The following is a 27,403-nucleotide window of genomic DNA, read 5'->3' on the forward strand; positions in this document are numbered from 1 at the left end:
TCCAAAAGTATACACCTCAGGCCCTTCTAAGTTAGTTTATGAATTCATTAGAGGTCTAGGAGTGATGTTATGGCAATATCATGCGGGAAAAAATTGTGATTTTTTCGCATTTTACCATTATGTGGACTTAACTTTTTTTGCACCAAAACTCACTTCAAAGTTTTGGGGGTAGAACTCACTTCAAAGTTTTGGGGGTAAGTCAAAAAGTATACACCTATCACCCTTCTAATTGGTTTATACATTCATTAAAGATCCAGGTGTGATGCTGTGGCAAATCATACAGAAACAAAATTGGCAGTTTGGCATTTTACTATTTAGTGGACTTACTTTTTTTGACACAAAAACTCACTTTAAAGATTTTGGGGGTTAGTTTTGAAAAGCTTGGAAGTCCACACCCTTCTTATTTGGTTTATACATCCATTAGAGGTCTAGGAGCGATATTATGTGACATACAATTTCAAAATGACATGCTTATACATACATAAAAAATGAAAGCATATTGTGATTGCTGCCACCGGTGAGCTTTCGCAATCATTGATTGCACTTGTTAGAAAATCGTTGTCAGTGCTCTAGCATCTTCATTCCATGAAGAGTTTGATCAAGCTGCACACAACCAAAAAGGAGTATAATATCAAGGTCAAGGTCATTGTTGCTATTTTTAGAACATTTTTCCATCAGTCTATCAGCTTCATTCCTAAAGGTATTTTCGTCTAAATTTCAGACTGTTATCATAATATCTGGGACAAGTTTGAGTTTCAGGGTTGTTGGGTCATATTCAAGGTCACCATTATTGTTTTTAGTAAACTCATTGTCAGTGGCTCCATTCTCATCAAACTTAACACACTAATTCATTCAGGACCATGAATTCAGATTTTGGGTTGTTAGGTAAATGTCGCCATAACTATTTTTTAGAAAATCCATGTCAACGTTTTAGTGGCTTCATTCCTTGAGGAATTTGGGCAAAATTTTAAACAATATGAGGGACCTTAATGTCTTGAACAAGTGTGAGTTTCAAGGTTGTAAGGTCATGGTCACTGCTACTATTTTTAGAAAATCCAGTTTTATTATACCCCCGCAACGAAGTTTAGGTGTAGATGTGCATGCCACTTTCTTTTTCTCAAAATGATGGTTACTATGGCAACTGGTCACTATAAACAGGTTTTCTGATTAGAACCATAACTTCAAGTTTGTCCGGACAACTCCTCCTAAACCGATGGGCCGATTTCAATGAAACTTCACACAAATATAGAGGACCATGTGCAGATGTGTATCTCACTTTCTTTTTCTCAAAATGATGGTTGCTATGGCAACTGGTAACTTTATTACTGGGTTATTTTAGTTGGCCTCTAATTAACAATTCCAATTCACCATTGACTCGTGTAGATTGCGGGGGTATTAGTCAGCCATCCTGGTGATAGTTCTAGTTTGATATAATTTGTCAGTCAAAATACTAACGTTACCATTTCTTGTATTATTACATTTAGATCCTTTACAGTCCAATTGAATGTATACTTGTCTTTTAAATGGCACCATCTTTATAAATCATTACAGTGTAATAACTAGTGGGGTCGGTAGGGGACCATCATTATAAATCATTACAGTGTAAAAACTAGGGAGCGGGTAGGAGAAGCATCGTTATAAATCATTACAGTGTAATAACTAGCGGGGCCTGGTAGAGGACATGATCTTTATAAATCATTACAGTATAATAGCTAGAGGGGCCGGTAGGGGAACCATCTTTATAAATCATTACAGTGTAAAAACTAGGGAGCGGGTAGGAGAAGCATCGTTATAAATCATTACAGTGTAATAACTAGCGGGGCCTGGTAGAGGACATGATCTTTATAAATCATTACAGTATAATAGCTAGAGGGGCCGGTAGGGGAACCATCTTTATAAATCATTACAGTGTAAAAACTAGGGAGCGGGTAGGAGAAGCATCGTTTTAAATCATTACAGTGTAATAACTAGCGGGGTCAGTAGTTGACCATCTTTATAAATATAATTACAGTTTAATAATTAACAGGGGCCATTAGGGAACCATCTTTATACCACCATCTTTATAAATCATTACAGTGTAATAACTAGCAGGGTCAGTAGTTGACCATCTTTATAAATCATTACAGTGTAATAACTAGTGGGGTCGGTAGGGGAACCATCTTTATAAATCATTACAGTGTAATAACTAGTGGGGTCGGTAGGAGAAGCATCGTTATAAATCATTACTGTAACAGTGCAATAACTAGCAGGGTCATGTATTGTATTTAGTAATACTTAGTACATATGTTTATCATGATTCACATTTGTCCTTTAGGGTTGTGAGAACTGGATTCTGAGTAATGGCTGTGTTGTTGTACTACCATTCTCTAACACTGATGACAAGATGGCTAGGAAAATAGCAACACAGATCATATCCATCATTGGCCAGGTAAGTCAATTCTTTTAAAAAAGAAATGAAATCTGATAATACATACAGTTTTTATACTGTTCTGATATAGATATTTCACTCCTTTTACTAAGACTGCTAAGTGATGGGACTGCCTGCTCTACCATTGGGATTTTCTCTTGGTACTTTGGTAGTGATTCTACTGGTCTCTCTTGACAGGTTTTACTTATAAAAGGTGTTATAGGCGATTGATCATTCCACGAAGTGGCCACTTAAGACAGGTTTTTACTTAGCAGTTATTTCAAAATGTAGATGATTGCACAATTTAGTAGTGTATCTAAACAGGTTTTTAGGTGGCCATTTTGTAACATGAATGTATAATTATGGTTTTCCTGATCAACACCTATTTCAAACTTCTTAAGTTCCACCTATGAGATTCAGCTCTAACTTACCTGAAATAATCCTTTGATGGTCCTGACCAAATATCAGCCATCTTGAAAAACACACTTTTTAAACTACTCTACAGTTTCAATAATGCCATTGAGCTGGAAATTGGTGAGGATGTTAAGGAAGAGGAGCCAATGAATTACTGTTATTTTTCATCCTCATAAAAACTTCAGCTGTATCTTACCTGAAATAATCCTTTGATGGTCCTGACCAAGTGTTGTTATATTTTGGGTCAGCTCAAAATCCAAGATGGCCACCATGGCCTACAGTGCCACTATACTTACTACTGAATATGTATACTACAAAAGTAAAAGGATTTTTAGAGTCACATGACCTTTACTAAGTAAGGCCCAATTGCCTCTTGTTACTTAGTAGTAATGGTTTGAGCTAGGTGATCACTCAACAAAGTGGTCTCTCTAGGCAGGTTTTTACTAAATAGTGATGTTATAAGCTAGGTGATCACTCAATTAAGTGGTCTCTCTAGACAGGTTTTTACTAAATAGTGATGTTATAAGCTAGGTGATCACTCAATTAAGTGGTCTCTCTAGACAGGTTTTTACTAATTAGTGATGTTATAAGCTAGGTGATCACTCAATTAAGTGGTCTCTCTAGACAGGTTTTTACTAAATAGTGATGTTATAAGCTAGGTGATCACTCAAATAAGTGGTCTCTCTAGACAGGCTTTTACTAATTAGTGATGTTATAAGCTAGGTGATCACTCAATTAAGTGGTCTCTCTAGACAGGTTTTTACTAAATAGTGATGTTATAAGCTATGTGATCACTTAATTAAGTGATCTCTCTAGACAGGTTTTTACTAAATAGTGATGTTATAAGCTAGGTGATCACTCAATTAAGTGGTCTCTCTAGACAGGTTTTTACTGAGAAGTTATTTTATAAGGTAGAAGATCACTTAATTAAGTGGTCTTTTAGACAGGTTTTTTCTGAGTAGTGATTTTATAAGGTAGAAGATCATTCAATAATATGGTCTCCTTAGGCAGGTTTACTGAGTAGTGATGTTATAAACCTAACTGTGTTGGTGTTTTGTTGGAATGTCCATGTTGTATGTTTGAAATTTTCACTCAGCATCATGTAAATGTGGCCTGTGGAAATGACTTCATCCTAAAACTTGGCAATATATGTATTACTAGTGTAAGTTATATCCTGGTAGACATATCTGTGTTAGTATTAAATGAAATAATCTCCAAGATGTCAATGTCTCCTTTACAGTATCCAGAGAATGCATTTATTTTGGCTGATCTTTCACCTGCCAGCGATGACACTCAGTCAACGATGCTAGACAAAGTAAAAAAAATCCTGAAAGGTTGGGCAGACTACACAGCTAACTCACGAACATACCAAAGGTGAGGGATGGTACTGTTTATCTAGGTAGGTAATGGATAAAATAGGATAGAAGCATACTATAAAACAATCTGTTTAAGGCCATCATCTTATGATGTTGTTCAAATCCCCCATCATCTGTGGTCATTCGTCCATGCTAGTCCTTGGGTGGCCGAGTGGTTTAGGTGTCATGACACTTGATCACTAGCCCTCCACCTCTGGGTCGTGAGTTCGAAAACCCACTTGGGGCAGTTGCCAGGTACTGACCGTAGGCTGGTGGTTTTTCTCTGGGTACTCCTGCCTTCCTCTAAAACCAGACACATACATGTACTTTAAATGACCTCTTTCTCTTGTCTGTCTTGTGTCCTGAAACAATTCTTGTTAGTGCTGTTTGTTATGTAGTTTCCCCAATTTATCCCTGGTAATCAATTTTGAGACTGATAGGAAAAACAAAGTGGCAGGCAGGCTACTATTTTGACAGTTGAAATTTTTCAGAAAGTCCTTCATGTATCTTTCTCAAATTCCAAGTGCTTCGCTCCAGATTTCTCTGTGATCTCTAGAGAATATATCAATTAACATACTTACGTCTCATTCATGATCGTTGCTTTGTTATTTTATTTCTAACTGATTGAAAAGGTCATATGACAATAGCAATCATTATTGAGTATAGATTTCAGCGTTCCATCATTAACTGACAGGTCATAGTTGCTATTTTGATACCCCACTACTTGGGAGGGGGACTGAGGGAGGAGGGACACACCTGTTTGTCCCATACTAAATCAGATAAAACTTGAGAAGCCCTCAATCAAGGTTAAAGGGTCAAAGGTCACATTTGACCTTTTCTGCATAAAACACCATGTGTCCTGTCCCCTTTCCACTCATTGACATATCTTGAGAACCCCTTAACATATTTAGTTCATATTTACACTATAGTATCATCACATCAGGTTGTACATTTGACCCTGTTCTGGTGGTCATCAGTCAGGATGAAAGGGTCAGAGGTCACATTTGACCTCTTCTGCATGGGACACAGTGTGTCCTGTTCCCTTTCCCAATCAACGTCATATCAACACATTTTTCAGTTCATGTTTACACCATAGTATCATAACACCAATTTCTTTGTTGATGAGAAGGGATGTTCATGTCTTACAGGAATTTTTTAATAAGAAAATCAACCATTTTTATATCATCACTCTAGCTTGTAAATTTCTGGAAAGTGATGTGATGAAACTTTATATGAGCAATGTTTTATAACAGTGTTGGAAGTCTTTGACAAAGACATTTTATTATTGTTTTTGTTTTAATTTTCAGTCAGGAAGATAAGTGGGTTTTGACAGAACACAACTTTGATGACCAGATACAGATGGGTCTGAGTCATGCACTTCTAGAGTCACTCAATCAAGTGTTAACAAACCAGACTCTGCTCAGCACAGTCAGCTTGGTAATTAGTTAGCAATGGTCTAAGTTAAATATTTAGCTGCAATGATCACAAATTATGTGGATTTAATTTATTTCAGAGAGTAAAATGAAGGAATGCTACAAAGTATTGTCAACTAAGAAAGACATCATAAGATTTAGGAAAATTTGTATTACGTTGATCACAATGATCACAAATTCTTGGGATTTACTTGATAGCTCAATACATGAACTTCGTCATTAGGGAAGATAATAAAGAAATTAAACAATAGAATTAAATTATGTGAAGTTAAGAAATTGCTCAAATTGCTCAAATGTTAATGAAGAAAATCTGAAGTGCCAACCTACAGCAGCTGTACTGAAGACACACAAAAAAACCTATAATAACTGATTGCAAAATAGGCATTTGAAATTAACGTTTTCAAGTCATAACAATGCATATTGTGTTTTATTACCACAAATCTATTATTATCATTTTCTAGGCAAAAGACCCTAAGCACTCATTTCTGAAGACAGCTGTAGAATCTTTAGGAGCTGTGTTTCCTTGGCATCAGACAAAGTTTCTTGATTTGACAGTAAGGGCATTCGAAGTTATCATGAAGAAAGGAAAAACAATGCCACTGGTTTCTGCTTTGGCAGACATCAAGAAAGCCTGCCCAGATGATACAAAGTTTACCTTCAACCCCCGGTCAGGATATAGTGAGATTGGCATGGCTCTAGAGATCCTCCATGACAGGGTAGGTGTGCTCAACTTAGCTCAAAGTATGTGGAATTAAATTCAGCCCAATGATATATATATGTGGAGGTGAATTTAGCACTAGGTATGTGTTGAGGTGAATTTAATGCTAAGTACAGTCAAACTTCGATGTTTCGAAGTTCAAGGGACTAACAGAAAAACTTCAAAACAGCGGGACTTCAAATTATTTATGGTTGACAATAGATCGATGTTTTCTTGATAATGACCATATCTGTTAACGTTACATGTCCTTGGTGTCTTCGTGTTGATCGTCGCCTAGTCAATTTACCCCAAACCCATAAAAATACTTTTCATCAATTATACCTAAGCATTTTTTAATCAAACAAACTATGTATCTGTTACAAAACACTTATATCCCGTCTAATAGATAAAGCAAAAGTACAATGCACACTTACGTAAACGTTTTTCTGCTAAAGGCACATGTGTTTACGTTATGTGCATATAAAATACGGAATGCCGATCAGTTGGAGAATCAGAGACATATATATATATAATGACAATTAACCGATTTACATGGATATTTATGTATAAGTTTGAAACGTGACAATTTGAATATGAGTGAAGACATGGCTAATTGTTTTTTTTTTAAATTGATCCGCTTGTTTTACTGACTTTTACGACTATGGTTTACCGGAGTGATTAAATGCCATGGCTTCTAAATACACCATTTATCTATCAATTGGGTCTCTGATTATTAATTAACCCCATGATTGGGAGTGACAACACACGCTATCGTTATCCATATTGTCAGTCAGGGCATTTGTGGGAGAGGTGTGAAATCTTTCCGTGGGGTCACGACAGACACTTGTCCAGTGGTCAGTACAGGTAAACTTTTTGTTCGAATCATGAGATGTCAATTACCTATAATATCATAGCTAACGGGCCATGAAAAAAGTTCGATACATTGAAAACTTGATTTATAAAAATTTGAATCATACATAGGTTCGTTAGTAGCGTTATATATATAGTGAGAAAATTCGGGACCAAGCAAAAAGGTTGATACAGCGAGAAATTTGAATCAACGAAGTTCAAATCATGGAGGTTTTACTGTATCTGTGGAGGTGAATTTAGCACTAGGTATGTGTGGAGGTGAATTTAGCACTAGGTATGTGTGGAGGTGAATTTAGCACTAGGTATGTGTGGAGGTGAATTTAATGCTAAGTATCTATGGAGGTGAATTTAATGCTAAGTATCTGTGGAGGTCATTATAGCACTAGGTATCTGTGGAGGTGAATTTAGCATAAGGTTTCTTTAGGGTGAATTTAGCACTTGTTATCGGTGGAGGTCAGTTTAGCACTAGGTTTCTGTGGAAATGAATTTAGCACTTGGTATATGTGGAGGTCATTTTAGCACTAGGTATATGTGGAGGTCATTTTAGCACTAGGTATCGGTGGAGGTCAGTTTAGCACTAGGTATATGTGGAGGTCATTTTAGCATTAGGTATATGTGGAGGTCATTTTAGCACTAGGTATCGGTGGAGGTCAGTTTAGCACTTGGTATATGTGGAGGTCATTTTAGCACTAGGTATCGGTGGAGGTCAGTTTAGCACTTGGTATATGTGGAGGTCATTTTAGCACTAGGTATCGGTGGAGGTCAGTTTAGCACTTGGTATATGTGGAGGTCATTTTAGCACTAGGTATCGGTGGAGGTCAGTTTAGCACTAGGTATCTGTGGAGGTCTGTTTAGCACTAGGTATCTGTGGAGGTCTGTTTAGCACTAGGTATTGGTGGAGGTCAGTTTAGCACTAGGTATTGGTGGAGGTCAATTTAGCACTAGGTATCGGTGGAGGTCTTTTTAGCACTAGGTATCGGTGGAGGTCAATTTAGCACTAGGTACCTTATCCATGGAGGTCAATTCATCACTAGGTATGTGCATTGAATTTAGCACTAGGTACTCATCTGTTGAGGTGAATTTAGCACAAGGTATGTGTGTTGAATTCAGAACTAGTTATCTGTGGAGGTGAATTTAGCATTAGGTTTCTTTTGGGTGAATTTAGCACTAGGGTTATGGATTGAATTTTAGAATTTCATGTTGGTTTTATGTATATACAATTGAGTATGAAGTATATGGAGTTTAATTTATCACTAAGTATGTGAAGTTGAATTTAATGCTTAAATATAAAGAGTTAAATCAAAGACTATATCAATTTGGGAATGGAATTTAGCAGTAGGTATGTGGTGCTGAATTGAAGCATAACACAAAGTAGCATACATGTTGCTGGTAGTTTTATAGCTGTGAAATAAAATATATATATATATATTATATATATCCCTGTATAAATCATGTGGACATAAATGATAAAATAAGGTTAAAACAACCAGCAGCTCTATACAGTGTGTAATTTATGTCCTTGTAATGCTTCAAGTGACAAAATTCTAAATTAAGGTGGTCACAAAGCAAATGGGCTTACAGAGACAGAGGTTCAGGTAAATCATAAAATATAAAGTGTTATGTGTGAATATGGTATTAGTGATTATAAGTATGATGGTATTAGTAATTATAAGTATGACGGTATTAGTTGGTATTAGTGATTATAAGTATGATGGTATTAGTAATTATAAGTATGATGGTATTAGTGATTATAAGTATGATGGTATTAGTGATTATAAGTATGACGGTATTAGTTGGTATTAGTGATTATAAGTATGATGGTATTAGTTGGTATTAGTAATTATAAGTATGACGGTATAAGTGATTATAAGTATGACGGTATTAGTGATTATAAGTATGACGGTATTAGTAATTATAAGTATGATGGTATTAGTGATTATAAGTATGACGGTATTAGTTGGTATTAGTGATTATAAGTATGATGGTATTAGTTGGTATTAGTGATTATAAGTATGACAGTATTAGTGATTATAAGTATGACGGTATTAGTGATTATAAGTATGACGGTATTAGTGATTATAAGTATGACGGTATTAGTAATTATAAGTATGACGGTATTAGTAATTATAAGTATGACGGTATTAGTAATTATAAGTATGACAGTATTAGTAATTATAAGTATGACGGTATTAGTAATTATAAGTATGATGGTATTAGTTGGTATTAGTGATTTTAAGTATGACGGTATTAGTAATTATAAGTATGATGGTATTAGTTGGTATTAGTGATTATAAGTATGATGGTATTAGTGATTATAAGTATGATGGTATTAGTGATTATAAGTATGACGGTATTAGTAATTATAAGTATGACGGTATTAGTGATTATAAGTATGATGGTATTAGTTGGTATTAGTGATTATAAGTATGATGGTATTAGTAATTATAAGTATGATGGTATTAGTGATTATAAGTATGACGGTATTAGTAATTATATGTATGACGGTATTAGTGATTATAAGTATGACGGTATTAGTAATTATAAGTATGATTGTATTAGTGATTATAAGTATGATGGTATTAGTGATTATAAGTATGACGGTATTAGTAATTATAAGTATGACGGTATTAGTTGGTATTAGTAATTATAAGTATGATGGTATTAGTAATTATAAGTATGACGGTATTAGTAATTATAAGTATGACGGTATTAGTTGGTATTAGTAATTATAAGTATGATGGTATTAGTAATTATAAGTATGATGGTATTAGTAATTATAAGTCTGACGGTATTAGTAATTATAAGTATGACTTACTATTCCATCATCTGGTTTGTTTCAGGGTTCTGTTGTGTTCTTTCCACATATCAACCGCAAACCAGCTGTGCAGAATATTGACAACTTGGTGAATCTAGTGAGGCTTGGGGGTGTAATGCCTCACCATGGTGACATACCTGGGCTGGGACCAGAAACACCATGCTGGAGGAGAGATGACTTCAAAGTCTTCTACAAAGACATGTTAAAAGTATGTTAGCATCAGTTGTAAATTGTGGTCTGATGTTTTATTAGCCTACCATTTACAGAGGATGGGCTGTTGATGAATCACACTTTGTCTGTGGTCCATGGTCCATACATACCACCAGCCAGAAATCAATCCTTTGTTACTGCTATTTCTCAGATAGGACTACATGGATCATGTGTAGGTTCCATTTGGTCTCTTAGTGTGCATGTTAAATTTTGAGACAGGCTGGAAGACAGAATGGCCAACAGATGGCCATTTAGAGTTTTGACAGATGAAGTTTTTAATCTGCATTGTCAACATCATTGTCAACATCATTGTCAACATCATTGTCAACATCATTTGTTTCTTCTTTGTAGCTAGTTGTAATGTTCAGTAGTGAGACTGAAGAACTAAATTACAGTAATTTTTGTCAGTTTGATATATATTCCAAGAGTATATATGTCAAGAAAAGAAGAAAAAAGATAAACCTTAAAAAGAATCAATTAAGAGCTCTCAATGATGCCGCCAAGATTTCTCTGATATCTCTTGTAAAACTGTCAGATCTATGTAATAATTTTTCATTGGCTTAGAAATTTTGTTATCAGTCCATAACATAAAAATGATGTCGCGGTTTATAACGTACATTGTTTTTGATTGGCACATGGAGCAACGTAATGAATTTTGGAGGAGTAATAATAATTAGATTAAATAATACAGATTAACTTAAATATATTGAGGTTTAACACAAAAACAAAGTGTACTCTCATCATAAACCACTGTAGTTAGAATACACTCTGTTTTTTGGTGTTAAACCTCCAAAACATAAAAAAATGTATTCATGTTAATCCTTACCTAGTATTGTGTTTATACTAGTTAGAAATAATCTATTCTGTCAATACCACGTATTGATATTTTGAATACCCAAGAATGACATAAGAAAATCCAGGTAGTGTTTGAACCTTGTTTGTTATACTAGGACCAGATCAACCTATTCCTGGACGTTCTGACAGAACAGGGTTTGGTGTTCAGGTTCCCATGTTCTCTCAAAGATCCCAAGTTAACAGACGCCCTTGTTTATGTGATGTATGAGCATTTTCCAAAGGATCCAGATATACCAGTGGTAAGTAGTGAATAGGGATTATCTCCCCTGGCAACCCAGACCCCCCCCCCCCCCAAATCTGGTAAGTAGTGAATAGTGATTATCTCCCCTGGCAACCCAGACAGTTAACTGTAATAGCAACCCCACCCCCACCCCCCACCCCAAATCTTGTCAGTAGTGAATAATGATTACGGTAAACCTCCGGTTAGTTCGAACAAAATTAAATAAATATTGACGAACCAGTTCGAATTATTCGTAATTATGCTTCAGAAAATAAGCGTGAGTTCGAACTATTCGAGTCAATATCGGCGAAAATCTCGGCAGAGTAAAATCATTAGACACAAACACATCCATCGTAAATCTGATACGTAACAACGGCGGTCTGAACAATGGCACATTTTTAAGTTGGTAAAATGATAGTATTTTATTAATTCAATGTTACTTGATCATTAAACGTTCTTCATTTCGCGATAATTATGATGGCTATTGCGCGAAGCCGCTCGGTTAGGCCTAATGCGTAGCTACAGTAGGCCCAAAAACAGTACAGTACACGTTTCATTTGTGACACAAAAGTTAAATATTTGTACAGTATAATCATTGCATGGTTATATTTTTTATCTGAATCAGAAACTATCGCTATATTATTGTAATAAATGGTCTATTTAATACATCAAAAGCAGTCTACATAACCTGTTGCGGTTACGAAAGCACTACTGTAAAAATAGGCGATATATGTTGGTAAAATTAGGTCAGAACATCAACATGTCTGCTTTTAAATATGCCCAGTCGTATTATCTACCAAACATAGTTGATACCTGCAAAATTATCCACACTAAATGGGACACCTGTGGATTGTTTTGACTGGATATGAATGCTCTTCACGTCACTCGGCACGATCGGGCAGCCGATCCTTTCAACTTTACCGCAAGCGACACCTGGCGTGGCCTGCTTACCTAGCGTGAGGTCGCAGGTTTTCAGGTAATACCTTGATTGGCAATACTTAAGAGATGTCCAGTCACAATTAAATAATCATAATGCTAAGTTAACACTATTTATATGTGAAAATACACGGACAATTTCTTAGTTTGCCATACACAGCGCGAATACAAATATCGCATGTTATTTATACATTGTCGGGGCCTAAATTTGCAATCAGCTGTTTCGTGCGTGGTTTATTTTGGAATGTAAAAAAACTGAATTAACGCTAAAATATGTGGCATATATCAAATCACAGACGCATTCTAATGATCACGCATACAATCTAATAGCTAGCGCTAAACGTGCTTAGGGGGGGGGGGGGGGAATCTTACTTTACGTTCTTCATTTGACAAGTTCGAACTATCCGAAATGGTGTCAGTTATAAACAGCCAGAGTTCGAACTATTACTAGCTAAAAAATTATTGTTTTTCTAGAAAAAAAATAGTGTTCGAACTATCCGCGTGTTCGAATTAATCGGAGGTTTACCGTATCTCCTTTGACAACCCAGACAGTTAACTGTAATTACCTCCTCTGATGATCCAGATATATCTGGTTAGTAGTCAATTATAATTACCTCCACTGATGATCCAGACATATCTGGTTAGATTTGAATTGTAATTACCTCCCCTGTTGATCCAGATATGTCTGGTTAGAAGTGAATTGTAATTACCTCCCCTGTTGATCCAGACATATCTGGTTAGAAGTGAATTGTAATTACCTCCCCTGTTGATCCAGACATATCTGGTTAGAAGTGAATTGTAATTACCTCCCCTATTGATCCAGATATGTCTGGTTAGATGTGAATTGTAATTACCTCCACCGATGATCCAGACATATCTGGTTATAGTTGTGAATTATAATTACCTCCTCTGATGATCCAGACATATCTGGTTAGATGTGAATTGTAATTACCTCCACCGATGATCCAGACATATCTGGTTAGTTGTGAATTATAATTACCTCCCCTGATGATCCAGACATATCTGGTTAGTTGTGAATTATAATTACCTCCCCTGATAATCCAGACATATCTGGTTAGTAGTCAATTGTAATTACCTCCACCGATGATCCAGACATATCTGGTTGGAAGTGAGTTATAATTACCTCCCCTGATGATCCAGACAGTATCTGGTTAGTAGTCAATTGTAATTACCTCCACCGATGATCCAGACATATCTGGTTAGAAGTGAATTATAATTACCTCCCCTGATGATCCTGACATACAGGATCTGGTTAGTAGTTGGTGAGTGATACGATTAGCATTCAGGTCCAGTCAAAACAATCCACTATCAGCAATGGGTAATTTAGAAGGAGTCAAATAAGTTATCAAATTAGTTTCAATTTGAAATTAAACATGCACATGTTTGACCTAATTTTACTATATACATATATATATGTATAAATCTATCGAGAAAAAAGTTTGTGTCCATGTAGAGTTGTAAAAAAAAAAAAAAAAACAATACCTAGCGATAAACTTTCTAGCACTTTCACAACTATTGCTGCTCCTCAAAGATAAACTTTCCTGAGGAGCATCAATAGCTGTGAAAGCGCTAGAATGTGGCATATATACCTCAATATATAGATCTGAAGTAGTTTAGTGTCATAAATTAAATGTATACTGTTTTTGGGCCTACACAATGGCCTCTGCTTTGCACTTAAACGAATCACGAAAGAAATAATGTTCAATGATCGATTAACATTGAATTAAATAAAATAGTATCATTTACTCAATTATAAATGTGCCATTGTTCGCTTTTGCTATGTTTAAATTTGACCTTACATTGGAGATGTCGGGTATACATGGTTGTCTTTTTAAGATTTTTGCTAATATCGACTCTAATAGTTCAAACTTTTGCTTATTTTCTGAATCATAATTTTGTATAATTCAAACAGGTTCATTTAATAAATTTTAGATTTATTTGATTTTCTTCAAACTGGACAAAGGTTTACTGTTGATGCTTGAGTTGCCAATATTAAGTGTCCCTGTTAATACAAATACATTGAAATTGCACTTGTTCATTTGATTTAAAACTCACAAAATCCTTGAAGGAATTATAAATAAGTTATTTCTTGATCTGATAAGGTATAATATGGTAATCAAAACGGTCTGGTGTGCTAGGTCTTTTCATTCAAATTCTAAGCAATAAACAAATATAGATAGAATGAGACCTACATCAAGCTAAAAAATCACAAAATTTATTTGATAAAATTAGTTAATCAGTCATAATATATGTTTAAAAATTTAACTTGACTTTTAACAAAAAATCATTTTCATTCTTATTTCTTAATCTAGTCAATAAGGAAGGATCACATGAAATTGAGAAGGACCACCTAAAAACAATATCTGGTAGTGCTGCTGGTCACCTGATCAAAAAGGTTTTCTGAAAATATTGTAACAGATATGTCAATCAAATTTTTCAACCCCAACCATATGATCTCTCCTGGTTGTTCCGATTGTGATGATCTTTAATGATCTCCCTTGATTGTTTTGACATTCCTGTGATTAATAGAGGTGATCTATAATTATCTCCCTTGATTTTCCAGACATTCCTGTGGTTAACAGTTGTGATTTATAATTATCTCCCATGATTTTCCAGACATTCCTGTGGTTAATAGTGGTGATCTATGATTATCTGCCTTGATTTTCCAGACATTCCTGTGGTTAATAGTAGTGATCTATAATTATCTCCCTTGATTTTCCAGACATTCCTGTGGTTAATAGTGGTGATTTATAATTATCTCCCTTGATTTTCCAGACGTTCCTGTGGTTAATAGTGGTGATCTATAATTATCTCCTTTGATTTTCCAGACATTCCTGTGGTTAATAGTGGTGATCTATAATTACCTCCCTTGATTGTCCAAACATTCCTGTGGTTAATAGTGGTGATCTATAATTATCTCTTCTCATTATCCAGACATTCCTGTGATGTTATTAAGGATGTTGAACTATGATTATCTCCCTTGAATGTCCAGATATTCCTGCAGTTAATAGCGATGATCTATGATTTTCTGGACATTCCTTTGGTTAATAGTGGTAATATTTGATTATCTCCCTTGAATGTCAAGACATTCCTTTAGTGTTAATAGTGGTGATTTATGATTATCTCCCTTGAATGTCAAGACATTCCTTTGGTGTTAATAGTGGTGATCTGTGATTATCTCCCTTGAATGTTCGGACATTCCCGTGGTGTTAATAATGGTGGTGATCTGTAATTATCTACCTTGAATGTCGTGATAGTGGTGATCTATGATTATCTCTCCTCATTGTCCAGACATTCCTGTACACTTTGTATTTGACTTAAAACGGCAGCGCTTTTCTGTGTCATATATGAAATGTCCTCATATTAAAGACCTTACCTACCTTTAAAAGCTTGAGGTCAAATATATCATTCTCATTGTGTTTGTGTCATCAATTTGTCAGGATGAAATCTGGCCTGCAGATTTACCAGCAGGATATCTACAGAGAGACATTTACATGACATTCCCTTGTCTCCCCCAGTGGCTTTTCCCATGCTTTCTAAGGTAAGTTATTAGATGTACAGTATTATGAAAATCTGTAAATATTTTATTTGTGATGAAGAGTTTAAGGTAAGATAATGGATAGTATAAATTAAGTTTACAGGTTATTTAAATGAAATTTGAATAGAAAAAAAATATTGTACAAAGAAGTGAAAATAATTTTGTATTTCAATATTATCACAAAATAAGTTGAATGTACTGAACTTTTCACTTTCTTCTGTAATCATTCTAGAAAGCTTCAGGAGACCTCCAAGATGGTGTTGATGTGGAAGTCAGGCCTAGTCCTCCGTCAGGGCCCTGTCATGGTGTTGGTGGAACTCCTTACAAATGAAATTAACCAAGGTGAGTGCTGCTTTACATGTTTGATTGACAGGACATATCATCGTCTCCAGTAGGGGCCCAAAATGGTCCTGGTTTAAACCGAGAGTTGCTAGAATCATATACTTAACAATCTTAAATCTGTAAACTAGATATTAGATCAGGCAGTTTTAATGTTTTTTGAGACTTTGAATGATATTTTGTTCATGTTTTAAAAACAAAACAAAAATGCATATATTCCAGAACTCAGTTGACAGTTAAGGCCCATGGGCCTCTTGTAATTGTCCACCAATACACTAACACTTTAAATAGAATATCAGTTGGTGGTCGGTATTTGTCATTGTGGCATGATTATATGTTAACTATACCTTTCTGTATTTGATACTTACAGATCTGCCAGCCATTGTTATCACTGCTCGAGTGTCTAACTCCAAACTGTTTGATACTCTCTTTATCACCTTCAACAATGTCAAGGCAATTTTGGCAGCCATAATGCAAACAAGAAGGGTGTTTGCAGTGGTAAGTAACTAAGAAAATATTAAGGATATTGTTTTAACTTTGTCCTGAAGTATATTAACCAACAAAAACAGTAAATATACAAAATAATTATGTAACCTTCACATTTATTTCCAAGATGAAATCTTAACCAGTTCAGATATTGTTTGATGATAATGAGTATCTTTATTGCTCTTTGTTTGTTAAGGTATAGAAATAATGAAAAGGGAATTTTAGAATTTCGATTTTTAAAATAATAATTCTAATGAAATCAAATTTTCAACAGGATTTTAATTTAGTCTATAAAATCTGTGACTCAACTTTTTAATAAAAAGCAACAGGGGAAAAAAATAGTTTAAATGCAGAATTTGATATGTGACAATTATTTAAATACTTTCTTGTTCATCATATATTATGCATGAAGATGAGTGTAATTGTAATGGTTTATATTCCTTCCACAGAAAACGATTTGCTGTAAGGTGTGTAACCCGACCAGGAACAGGAGACATGCTCTGAGTGCTCAACACAACTGTTGTCATGTCACAGAAATGACTATCAAAACCAACGAGAAGTCAATCATGTGTAAAAAGAAAGAAAAGAATGTCGTGATTACAAAACAGGAGTTTGTTGGATCTGGTAGGCTTTCTTTTTATGAGATTAGATTTCAATTCTCAGTCAACAAGGTTATTACAAAATTAGTTTAAGGATGTATGGCATTTACTATTGTTTTACTCCTTGATGAAGAATCTGTTCTAATTCTACCCCCACCAACCTACAACCCCACAGCCTTACAGATAGACTTTCTTACCTTCTCAGCCAATTTTTAAGAAGCTTCATGTTCTGTATTTCATTAGTATTTTGGTATATTGTATAAATATATTCAACAGTTTATTCATATTTTCAGTCGATCAGAATTCCTCTTTTTCAGAAATGTAGCACCTTACATATTCTATATTATCTACTTCAGATCTGACCCCTTCAGGAGCATGTCCCAAACCACAGTGATACAGACCTGTTGACGTCCAACGAAAACAGTAAAATGTCAACATCTGCTCGGTGTTACTTGTGTAACAACTGTAGCCTCAAAGGCATGAACTGCAAGAACAATCTACGCAATGGCATCAGCAGCAAGTAAGTTTATTTATTCTTATTTTAATTTGACAGTGTCTGAATATGTCCCATGTGACTTTGGTTCATCTTAATCCATAGAAATATCATTTCATGGCAGGGAAGTGTCCCCCATGCATGTATAAAGGAGTAGTTTTAGGTTTCGTCATATAAATTACCTTGACCTACTTTCAAAGTCACAGGGCTCAACAGTATGAAAATCTCACAAAAACAGCTTCCTAAGACTTGCATTAAGGGTGATAATATGTGTTGGTCTGTAATAATTCAGAATCAGATATGCAGTTAGACATTTAAAAGGACACATTTTCATGTCCTACTCTATAGTACAATTGTACTATTGTTTTCATTGTTGAAACCTACAAATATTTTTTTTATTTTTCAGACATTGTAGCTGTAATAATGAAATGGAGCTGTGTGCATACTGTGGAGTGTGTAGGGACTGTCTACAAACACTCTCGGTAACTTATTACCCAAGATATTATCAACTAACATTCTCACCAACTAACCAAAGAAAAAGTGTAATTCAGTTCTGTTCAGAGCTAATAAATTTAATTGGTAAAGTATTAAATTAACTTTCAATATTCATTTTACTGTTGACTATTGAATACAAGATTGGAGAGTTTAAATGTAATATCTGAATACATTGTATGGTCTGTGTTATATAATTACTACCTGTAAGTACTACCACCAATAATTACACTGTTTACTTACAATAACAGCGATTTATTATATTTCACTTTCAGATTGCCCATGCCACAATTCAACCTTGTTTCAGAGCAAAACTTAATACTGTGGCATCTGTTAAGCGAGCAGGAAGTAATCTAAGTTTTTCTCAGGAGAAAGCCGAATATGTGTTCCCAGATTGTCTAAACTTGCTACACTGTAATGTACTGGGTATCTGTCTCAACAGAGGATGTCACTACATTATCACTATTGCTGGGTAATTTGTCAGTTCAGTTATCTTGAAATTGTTAGTTTTATATTCTTATATTCGTGTTGAGCTCAAATTTTGTGAATTAAAAAATATACTTTGCGGGCACTAGTTATCCTTTCTGGATTTACAGTGCCCATAAAATCCACATTACTATTGAAAATTAATCCTTCATGGACAAAATCAATGAAAATTAAAACCACAGAATATGTAATTTTACAGTATGTAGAAAAATAATAATGTGAATTCTAACATCTATAATATCTATATTTAGATAAGTCTTATGAATACAGTCCACTGATGCTATCTAAAGCACTCAAAATACTTTAATCCTCTAACACCATTGCTCTCTGTCAGATAACATGCTCACTTATGGATTTTGATATTTGCAGTCCTAACAATAAACTGGAATATGATACAGGAGAGGGAAAGATCTTTGTTGATGGTGAACAAAAAGAAAATGTGAAAGACAAATTGGATTGTAAAATGAGTGACATCCTGGACTTTGAACTTCTCTTGCTTGAAGTAAGTCTAACATCTCAAATATGAGGCAGTTCTCACTTCTGTAATACATCCTCTGTCTGAAATGTAGATCCAGACTGAGCCCTATAATTAAACGACTTTTATTAGTCAACCATCATCAGATGGGGATGGGGGGGGGGGGGGGGGGGGGGGGGGGATATGCAAAATGCCATTACATTTTTGGTCTGTCATCTGTTCATCTGTCGTCTGTATGTCGATAGGCAACCATTCTTGGATTTAGAGAATTGGAGATTAAATACCACTAGAGGAATATTTCAATTTTGAACCTGATCAGGGAAACAAAATGGATGACAGGCAGCCGTCTTTGATAATAACAGCTTGTTTGTTATCGATTTTTCTCAGAAATGAGGTATGACATCACCTTCTATGTGGGTATTCCCTGATCAGAGGTGTGACATCACCTTCTATGTGGGTATTCCCTGATCAGAGGTGTGACATCACCTTCTATGTAGGTATTCCCTGATCAGGGGTGTGACATCACCTTCTATGTGGGTATTCCCTGATCAGAGGTGATGAGGTATGACATCACCTTCTATGTGGGTATTCCCTGATCAGAGGTATGACATCACCTTCTATGTTGGTATTCCCTGATCAGGGGTGTGACATCACCTTCTATGTGGGTATTCCCTGATCAGAGGTGATGAGGTATGACATCACCTTCTATGTGGGTATTCCCTGATCAGAGGTATGACATCACCTTCTATGTGGGTATTCCCTGATCAGAGGTGTTACATCACCTTCTATGTGGGTATTCCCTGATCAGAGATGTGACATCACCTTCTATGTGGGTATTCCCTGATCAGAGGTATGACATCACCTTCTATGTGGGTATTCCCTGATCAGAGGTATGACATCACCTTCTATGTGGGTATTCCCTGATCAGAGGTATGACATCACCTTCTATGTGGGTATTCCCTGATCAGAGGTGTTACATCACCTTCTATGTGGGTATTCCCTGATCAGAGATGTGACATCACCTTCTATGTTGGTATTCCCTGATCAGGGGTGTGACATCACCTTCTATGTGGGTATTCCCTGATCAGAGGTGATGAGGTATGACATCACCTTCTATGTGGGTATTCCCTGATCAGAGATGTGACATCACCTTCTATGTGGGTATTCCCTGATCAGAGGTGTGACATCACCTTCTATGTGGGTATTCCCTGATCAGAGGTGATGAGTTATGACATCACCTTCTATGTAGGTATTCCCTGATCAGAGGTATGACATCACCTTCTATGTGGGTATTCCCTGATCAGAGGTATGACATCACCTTCTATGTGGGTATTCCCTGATCAGAGGTATGACATCACCTTCTATGTGGGTATTCCCTGATCAGAGGTGTGACATCACCTTCTATGTGGGTATTCCCTGATCAGAGGTATGACATCACCTTCTATGTGGGTATTCCCTGATCAGAGGTATGACATCACCTTCTATGTGGGTATTCCCTGATCAGAGGTATGACATCACCTTCTATGTGGGTATTCCCTGATCAGAGGTGTGACATCACCTTCTATGTGGGTATTCCCTGATCAGAGGTGATGAGTTATGACATCACCTTCTATGTGGGTATTCCCTGATCAGAGGTGATGAGGTGTGACATCACCTTCTATGTGGGTATTCCCTGATCAGAGGTGATGAGGTGTGACATCACCTTCTATGTGGGTATTCCCTGATCAGAGGTGTGACATCACCTTCTATGTGGGTATTCCCTGATCAGAGGTGATGAGGTATGACATCACCTTCTATGTGGGTATTCCCTGATCAGAGGTATGACATCACCTTCTATGTGGGTATTCCCTGATCAGAGGTGTGACATCACCTTCTATGTGGGTATTCCCTGATCAGAGGTGATGAGTTATGACATCACCTTCTATGTGGGTATTCCCTGATCAGAGTTGATGAGGTGTGACATCACCTTCTATGTGGGTATTCCCTGATCAGAGGTGTGACATCACCTTCTATGTGGGTATTCCCTGATCAGAGGTATGACATCACCTTCTATGTGGGTATTCCCTGATCAGAGGTGTGACACCACCTTCTATGTGGGTATTCCCTGATCAGAGTTGATGTGGTGTGACATCACCTTCTATGTGGGTATTCCCTGATCAGAGTTGATGAGGTGTGACATCACCTTCTATGTGGGTATTCCCTGATCAGAGTTGATGTGGTGTGACATCACCTTCTATGTGGGTATTCCCTGATCAGAGTTGATGAGGTGTGACATCACCTTCTATGTGGGTATTCCCTGATCAGAGGTATGACATCACCTTCTATGTGGGTATTCCCTGATCAGAGGTATGACATCACCTTCTATGTGGGTATTCCCTGATCAGAGGTATGACATCACCTTCTATGTGGGTATTCCCTGATCAGAGGTATGACATCACCTTCTATGTGGGTATTCCCTGATCAGAGGTATGACATCACCTTCTATGTGGGTATTCCCTGATCAGAGGTGTGACATCACCTTCTATGTGGGTATTCCCTGATCAGAGGTATGACACCACCTTCTATGTGGGTATTCCCTGATCAGAGTTGATGTGGTGTGACATCACCTTCTATGTGGGTATTCCCTGATCAGAGGTATGACATCACCTTCTATGTGGGTATTCCCTGATCAGAGGTATGACATCACTTTCTATGTGGGTATTCCCTGATCAGAGGTATGACATCACCTTTTATGTGGGTATTCCCTGATCAGAGATGATGAGGTGTGACTTTACCTATATGTGGGTATTCCCTGATCAGAGGTATGACATCACCTTCTATGTGGGTATTCCCTGATCAGAGGTATGACATCACCTTTTATGTGGGTATTCTCTGGTCAGAGATGATGATGTGTGACTTTACCTATATGTGGGTATTCCCTGATCAGAGGTGATGGGGTGTGACATCACCTTTTATGTGGGTATTCTCTGGTCAGAGATGATGATGTGTGACTTTACCTATATGTGGGTATTCCCTGATCAGAGGTGATGGGGTGTGACATCACCTTTTATGTGGGTATTCCCTGGTCAGAGATGATGATGTGTGACTTTACCTATATGTGGGTATTCCCTGATCAGAGGTGATGGGGTGTGACATCACCTTTTATGTGGGTATTCCCTGATCAGAGGTATGACATCACCTTTTATGTGGGTATTCTCTGGTCAGAGATGATGAGGTGTGACTTTACCTTCTATGTGGGTATTCCCTGATCAGAGGTATGACATCACCTTTTATGTGGGTATTCCCTGATCAGAGATGATGAGGTGTGACTTTACCTATACATGTATGTGTGGTCATTGCCCTAAATACTTTCAAATTGGTGCCTTCCCACTTTAAGACCTCTGCTTCCATCAAATCAGACTGATTATATAGGTTGAATACATAGCTTGGTTCATAAAAAATGTTACACTATATATTTTTCAGATTAATAACAAATATTCTTTCGTTGATCTTGACAGAGAAAAGACACCATAGTCCAGGTACTGAAGATCAGCAGAAACTCAGAGATGATATACTGGATTGACCACGCAGACAGTAACGCTACAGTTACTATCTCCCCAAACAAACCAGGCAATATCATTGTATATACACCGAATCTTATGGTAAGAGAGTTATGTCTAACTAATCAATACACAACAAACTCTGCTCACTTTACCTCTTGATGAATTATTACACTAAATCCATTCTGATTTCTGTTTCTAAAACTCATGGTTTCTAAGGCAGTCATGAGAACAATGCATAATTATGGCACTGTGTTTCTATTAATGTGATGATTGAAATTCAAATAATTATTGAATTAACCTATAACTTGTTCAGGCTTAAATACTTAAACTGTTGGCATTCTTAGGGGCTGCTCATTCCTACACTGAATTACATCAAAACTACTTACAATATTATATAATAAGTTTAACTCACAACAAGAAAGATACACCTAAGCAGTTGATTTATGGAGCGAAGATAAGAATTGACTAAGGTCAATATTGTTTATCTGAGCTCCATAAATCATCTTGATTGAAATATAGTGCCATAACAGTTTATTACACTTTGGTATCAAAACCAGAACACAGAATACTAAAGGTATAATTCCGTGCCATTTAAACTGCATCCTACTCTATGATATTTGCCACAACATCATGAATACCACTTCTTTGATAAAACATTGTATTGCACTCTCACTCAACTTGATAGAATGTGTGTAAAGAATCTGATTGGCTGAAATTACGTGATGTCACAGAACACTCACAAGAGCATGCAATACAATGTTTTATCACCGTCACAGAGTGCTAATCGATGTTAGATGGAAAAACATGTGATTGGATGTAGACCAATCAGATTGTATCTGATGTGAATCTAATAACATAATAATATTTCTTATCATATAAATGGCTTCTCAGACCATGTAATTCAGCTACACGTATGTCATAAATATTGTAAGACACATGTGTAACAACACTTTTGTGATGTCATAAATAATTTGACATCAAAATTAACATAATATATCTTCACACGATTGTAGAAACACAAGTATACTGTCCGAGTCGAAACTGTCATAATAGAAATATATCAATATGAGTGATAAACAGATTCTTACTCTTGTGGCTATAGATAATATGGATTTATTAATCATGTTAAATAAATGATTTCATATGTCATTTACCTTAAGGCTTGTGGCATATCAAATTATTGAAGTTGTTTAATAAATTCCATATTACATAGCCACTCATGTAGGATCCTCTATTCCATATTATGAAGTATATTGATATTCTACTTGATACTTCAGAACAAATTACAACTACATCCCTCTATATTATATTGTGCCATTTTATCGACAGAGAATGGAGGAGTTAAACACAACAGGAGAAGAAAGCTTCCATGACGGAGTACTGAAATGTTGTGGTCCTTTCCCGACAGGTATCTGGTGATCTACAAAGTATTTAACGGAGCATGAAACCTCTATATATTTTTTCATCACTAGAGTATAATATGGACTCATTACGATTTAAAACGGTATCACATTTAAAACTTAGAGAATTGTTGATTAATAACAATTTCCTGAAGAGGCAATTTTAATTAACACAAGACTCAGTTATAATCTATGCTACATTTGAAAGATACATGGGATTGTTGATTAATAGCATGATTTCACTGTCACATATATTCCTAAGGCATTATTTTCCTCATTCAGGTAACAAAAACCTGTTAATAAAGGCCACCTGTTTATAGCAAAAACCTGTCTATTAAGACCACCTGTATATAGCAAAAATTGTTTATAAAGGCCACATATTTTTGTTCCCAAGGTAACAGAATTCATTGTATGTGGACTTCTATATTAAAACGGCAACTATTAACTTACTAAGGTCAATTTTGCCTGGTCCTTTGAGTGACCATTATAGACAGATATGTCTGCTCAGTATTGTTATAAATTAAAATGCTGTACTTATACTTTTGTAGTGATAGAGAGACAGATGTCCATCATGTATCCAGCAGTTGAGAACATGCTTTTCAAGAACCATGTTGTGGACTTTACTGGTAAGTTTAAACATGTTTACAGAACTGTGATTGGCTGTTTTTTACTGGTAAGTTTAAACATGTTTACAGAACTGTGATTGGCTGTTTTTTACTGGTAAGTTTAAACATGTTTATAGAACTGTGATTGGCTGTTTTTTACTGGTAAGTTTAAACATGTTTACAGAAATGTGATTGATTGTAGCTATATATATATATGTCCATTTGTGTTAATTCTTATTTCATAATATCATATTGAATTGTAAACAAATTGCCAGTCGTATTTTGATTTCATCACATATTTATGTTTGCAAGCTCAATACTTCTACATTTCAAATCATCCTGAAAATTTTATTTACAAACTTTTGCATAACTTTGTTAGACAGAATCATATTATATGTTTCCATTTTGCATGAACTCATCACAATGTCTGTTATATTTAGCAATGTCAGAAGTTTACTGAGTTGAAAAATTAATGGACTAATTTCATTAATTTCCTGAATTGGAACCAGTAGGTGTATATTTACCATCAACCTCACAGACTTTCAGAGGAAAACAAGCTTAAGTGTAAAGATCAGATCTAGTACAATAGCAAAGAAACAATAACCTGTTGTTTATCATTACTAGGATCCACAGGTGTGATGTTACCTGAGACAGTGACCTGGAAACAGGTATTGTATCCCTCCCTAGGAGCACTGGCAGGAACACAGATCTACCATCCTCTATGTATGACAAGATGTAAGTAAAACCATCACCTCTTCAAACCTCAGTATACCACCACTACGTACCTCCACAAACCTAAGTGTACCACCACTACCTCCACAAACCTAAGTGCACCACCAACACTACCTCCACAAACCTTAGTGTACCACCACTACCTCCACAGACCTAGGTGTACCACCACAACCTCCACAAACCTAAATGTACCACCACTACCTCCACAAACCTAAGTGTACCACCACTACCTCCACAAACCTAAGTGTACCACCACTACCTCCACAAACCTCAGTGTACCACCACTACCTCCACAAACCTAAGTGTACCACCACTACCTCCACAAACCTAAGTGTACCACCACTACCTCCACAAACCTCAGTGTACCACCACTACCTCAACAAACCTAAGTGTACCACCACTACCTCCACAAACCTAAGTGTACCACCACTACGTACCTCCACAAACCTTAGTGTACCACCACTACCTCAACAAACCTCAGTGTACCACCACTACCTCTACAAACCTAAGTGTACCACCCCTACGTACCTCCACAAACCTTAGTGTACCACCACTACCTCAACAAACCTCAGTGTACCACCACTACCTCTACAAACCTCAGTGTACCACCACTACGTACCTCCACAAACCTTAGTGTACCACCACTACCTCCACAAACCTATGTGTACCACCACTACCTCCACAAACCTAAGTGTGTACCACCACTACCTCCACAAACCTTAGTGTACCACCACTACCTCCACAAACCTAAGTGTACCACCACTACCTCCACAAACCTAAGTGTACCACCACTACCTCCACAAACCTTAGTGTACCACTACGTACCTCCACAAACCTTAGTGTACCACCACTTCCTCCACAAACCTCAGTGTACCACCACTACCTCCACAAACCTAAGTGTACCACCACTACCTCCACAAACCTAAGTGTACCACCACTACCTCCACAAACCTAAGTGTACCACCACTACCTCCACAAACCTCAGTGTACCACCACTACCTCCACAAACCTCAGTGTACCACCAACACTACCTCCACAAACCTCAGTGTACCACCACTACCTCCACAAACCTTAGTGTACCACCACTACCTCAACAAACCTCAGTGTACCACCACTACGTACCTCCACAAACCTTAGTGTACCACCACTACCTCCACAAACCTAAGTGTACCACCACTACCTCCACAAACCTAAGTGTACCACCACTACCTCCACAAACGTAAGTGTACCACCACTACCTCCACAAACCTCAGTGTACCACCACTACCTCAACAAACCTCAGTGTACCACCACTACCTCCACAAACGTAAGTGTACCACCACCACTACCTCCACAAACCTAAGTGTACCACCACTACCTCCACAAACCTAAGTGTACCACCACTACCTCCACAAACGTAAGTGTACCACCACCACCACCTCCACAAACCTAAGTGTACCACCACTACCTCCACAAACCTAAGTGTACCACCACTACCTCCACAAACCTAAGTGTACCACCACTACCTCCACAAACCTCAGTGTACCACCACTACCTCCACAAACGTAAGTGTACCACCAACACTACCTCTACAAACCTATGTGTACCACCACTACCTCCACAAACCTAAGTGTGTACCACCACTACCTCCACAAACCTAAGTGTGTACCACCACTACCTCTACAAACCTAAGTGTACCACCACCACCTCCACAAACCTAAGTGTACCACCACCACTACCTCCACAAACCTAAGTGTGCCACCACTACCTCTACAAACCTAAGTGTACCACCACTACCTCCACAAACCTTAGTGTACCACCACTACCTCCACAAACCTAAGTGTACCACCACTACCTCCACAAACCTAAGTGTACCACCAACACTACCTCCACAAACCTTAGTGTACCACCACTACCTCCACAAACCTAAGTGTACCACCACTACCTCCACAAACCTAAGTGTACCACCACTACCTCCACAAACCTAAGTGTACCACCACCACC

General features: G+C 36.8%; 1 protein-coding gene across 1 annotated transcript in view; it reads left to right on the forward strand.

Annotated features, from left to right (window-relative positions):
* Positions 1 to 17,112: 17,112 nt before the first annotated feature.
* LOC117334139 overlaps positions 17,113 to 27,403 on the forward strand; it is a 59,944-nt gene continuing 49,653 nt past the window's right edge. Inside the window, 9 exon segments of the mRNA XM_033893607.1 lie at positions 17,113 to 17,220; positions 17,552 to 17,715; positions 18,095 to 18,170; positions 18,456 to 18,652; positions 19,036 to 19,168; positions 22,639 to 22,782; positions 24,013 to 24,091; positions 24,632 to 24,709; positions 25,313 to 25,423. Of these exon segments, the coding sequence (XP_033749498.1) occupies positions 17,624 to 17,715; positions 18,095 to 18,170; positions 18,456 to 18,652; positions 19,036 to 19,168; positions 22,639 to 22,782; positions 24,013 to 24,091; positions 24,632 to 24,709; positions 25,313 to 25,423 (910 nt within the window). The 5' untranslated portion in view covers positions 17,113 to 17,220; positions 17,552 to 17,623.

This window comes from Pecten maximus, chromosome 9, assembly GCF_902652985.1.
Source record: "Pecten maximus chromosome 9, xPecMax1.1, whole genome shotgun sequence".
Taxonomy (NCBI): domain Eukaryota; kingdom Metazoa; phylum Mollusca; class Bivalvia; order Pectinida; family Pectinidae; genus Pecten; species Pecten maximus.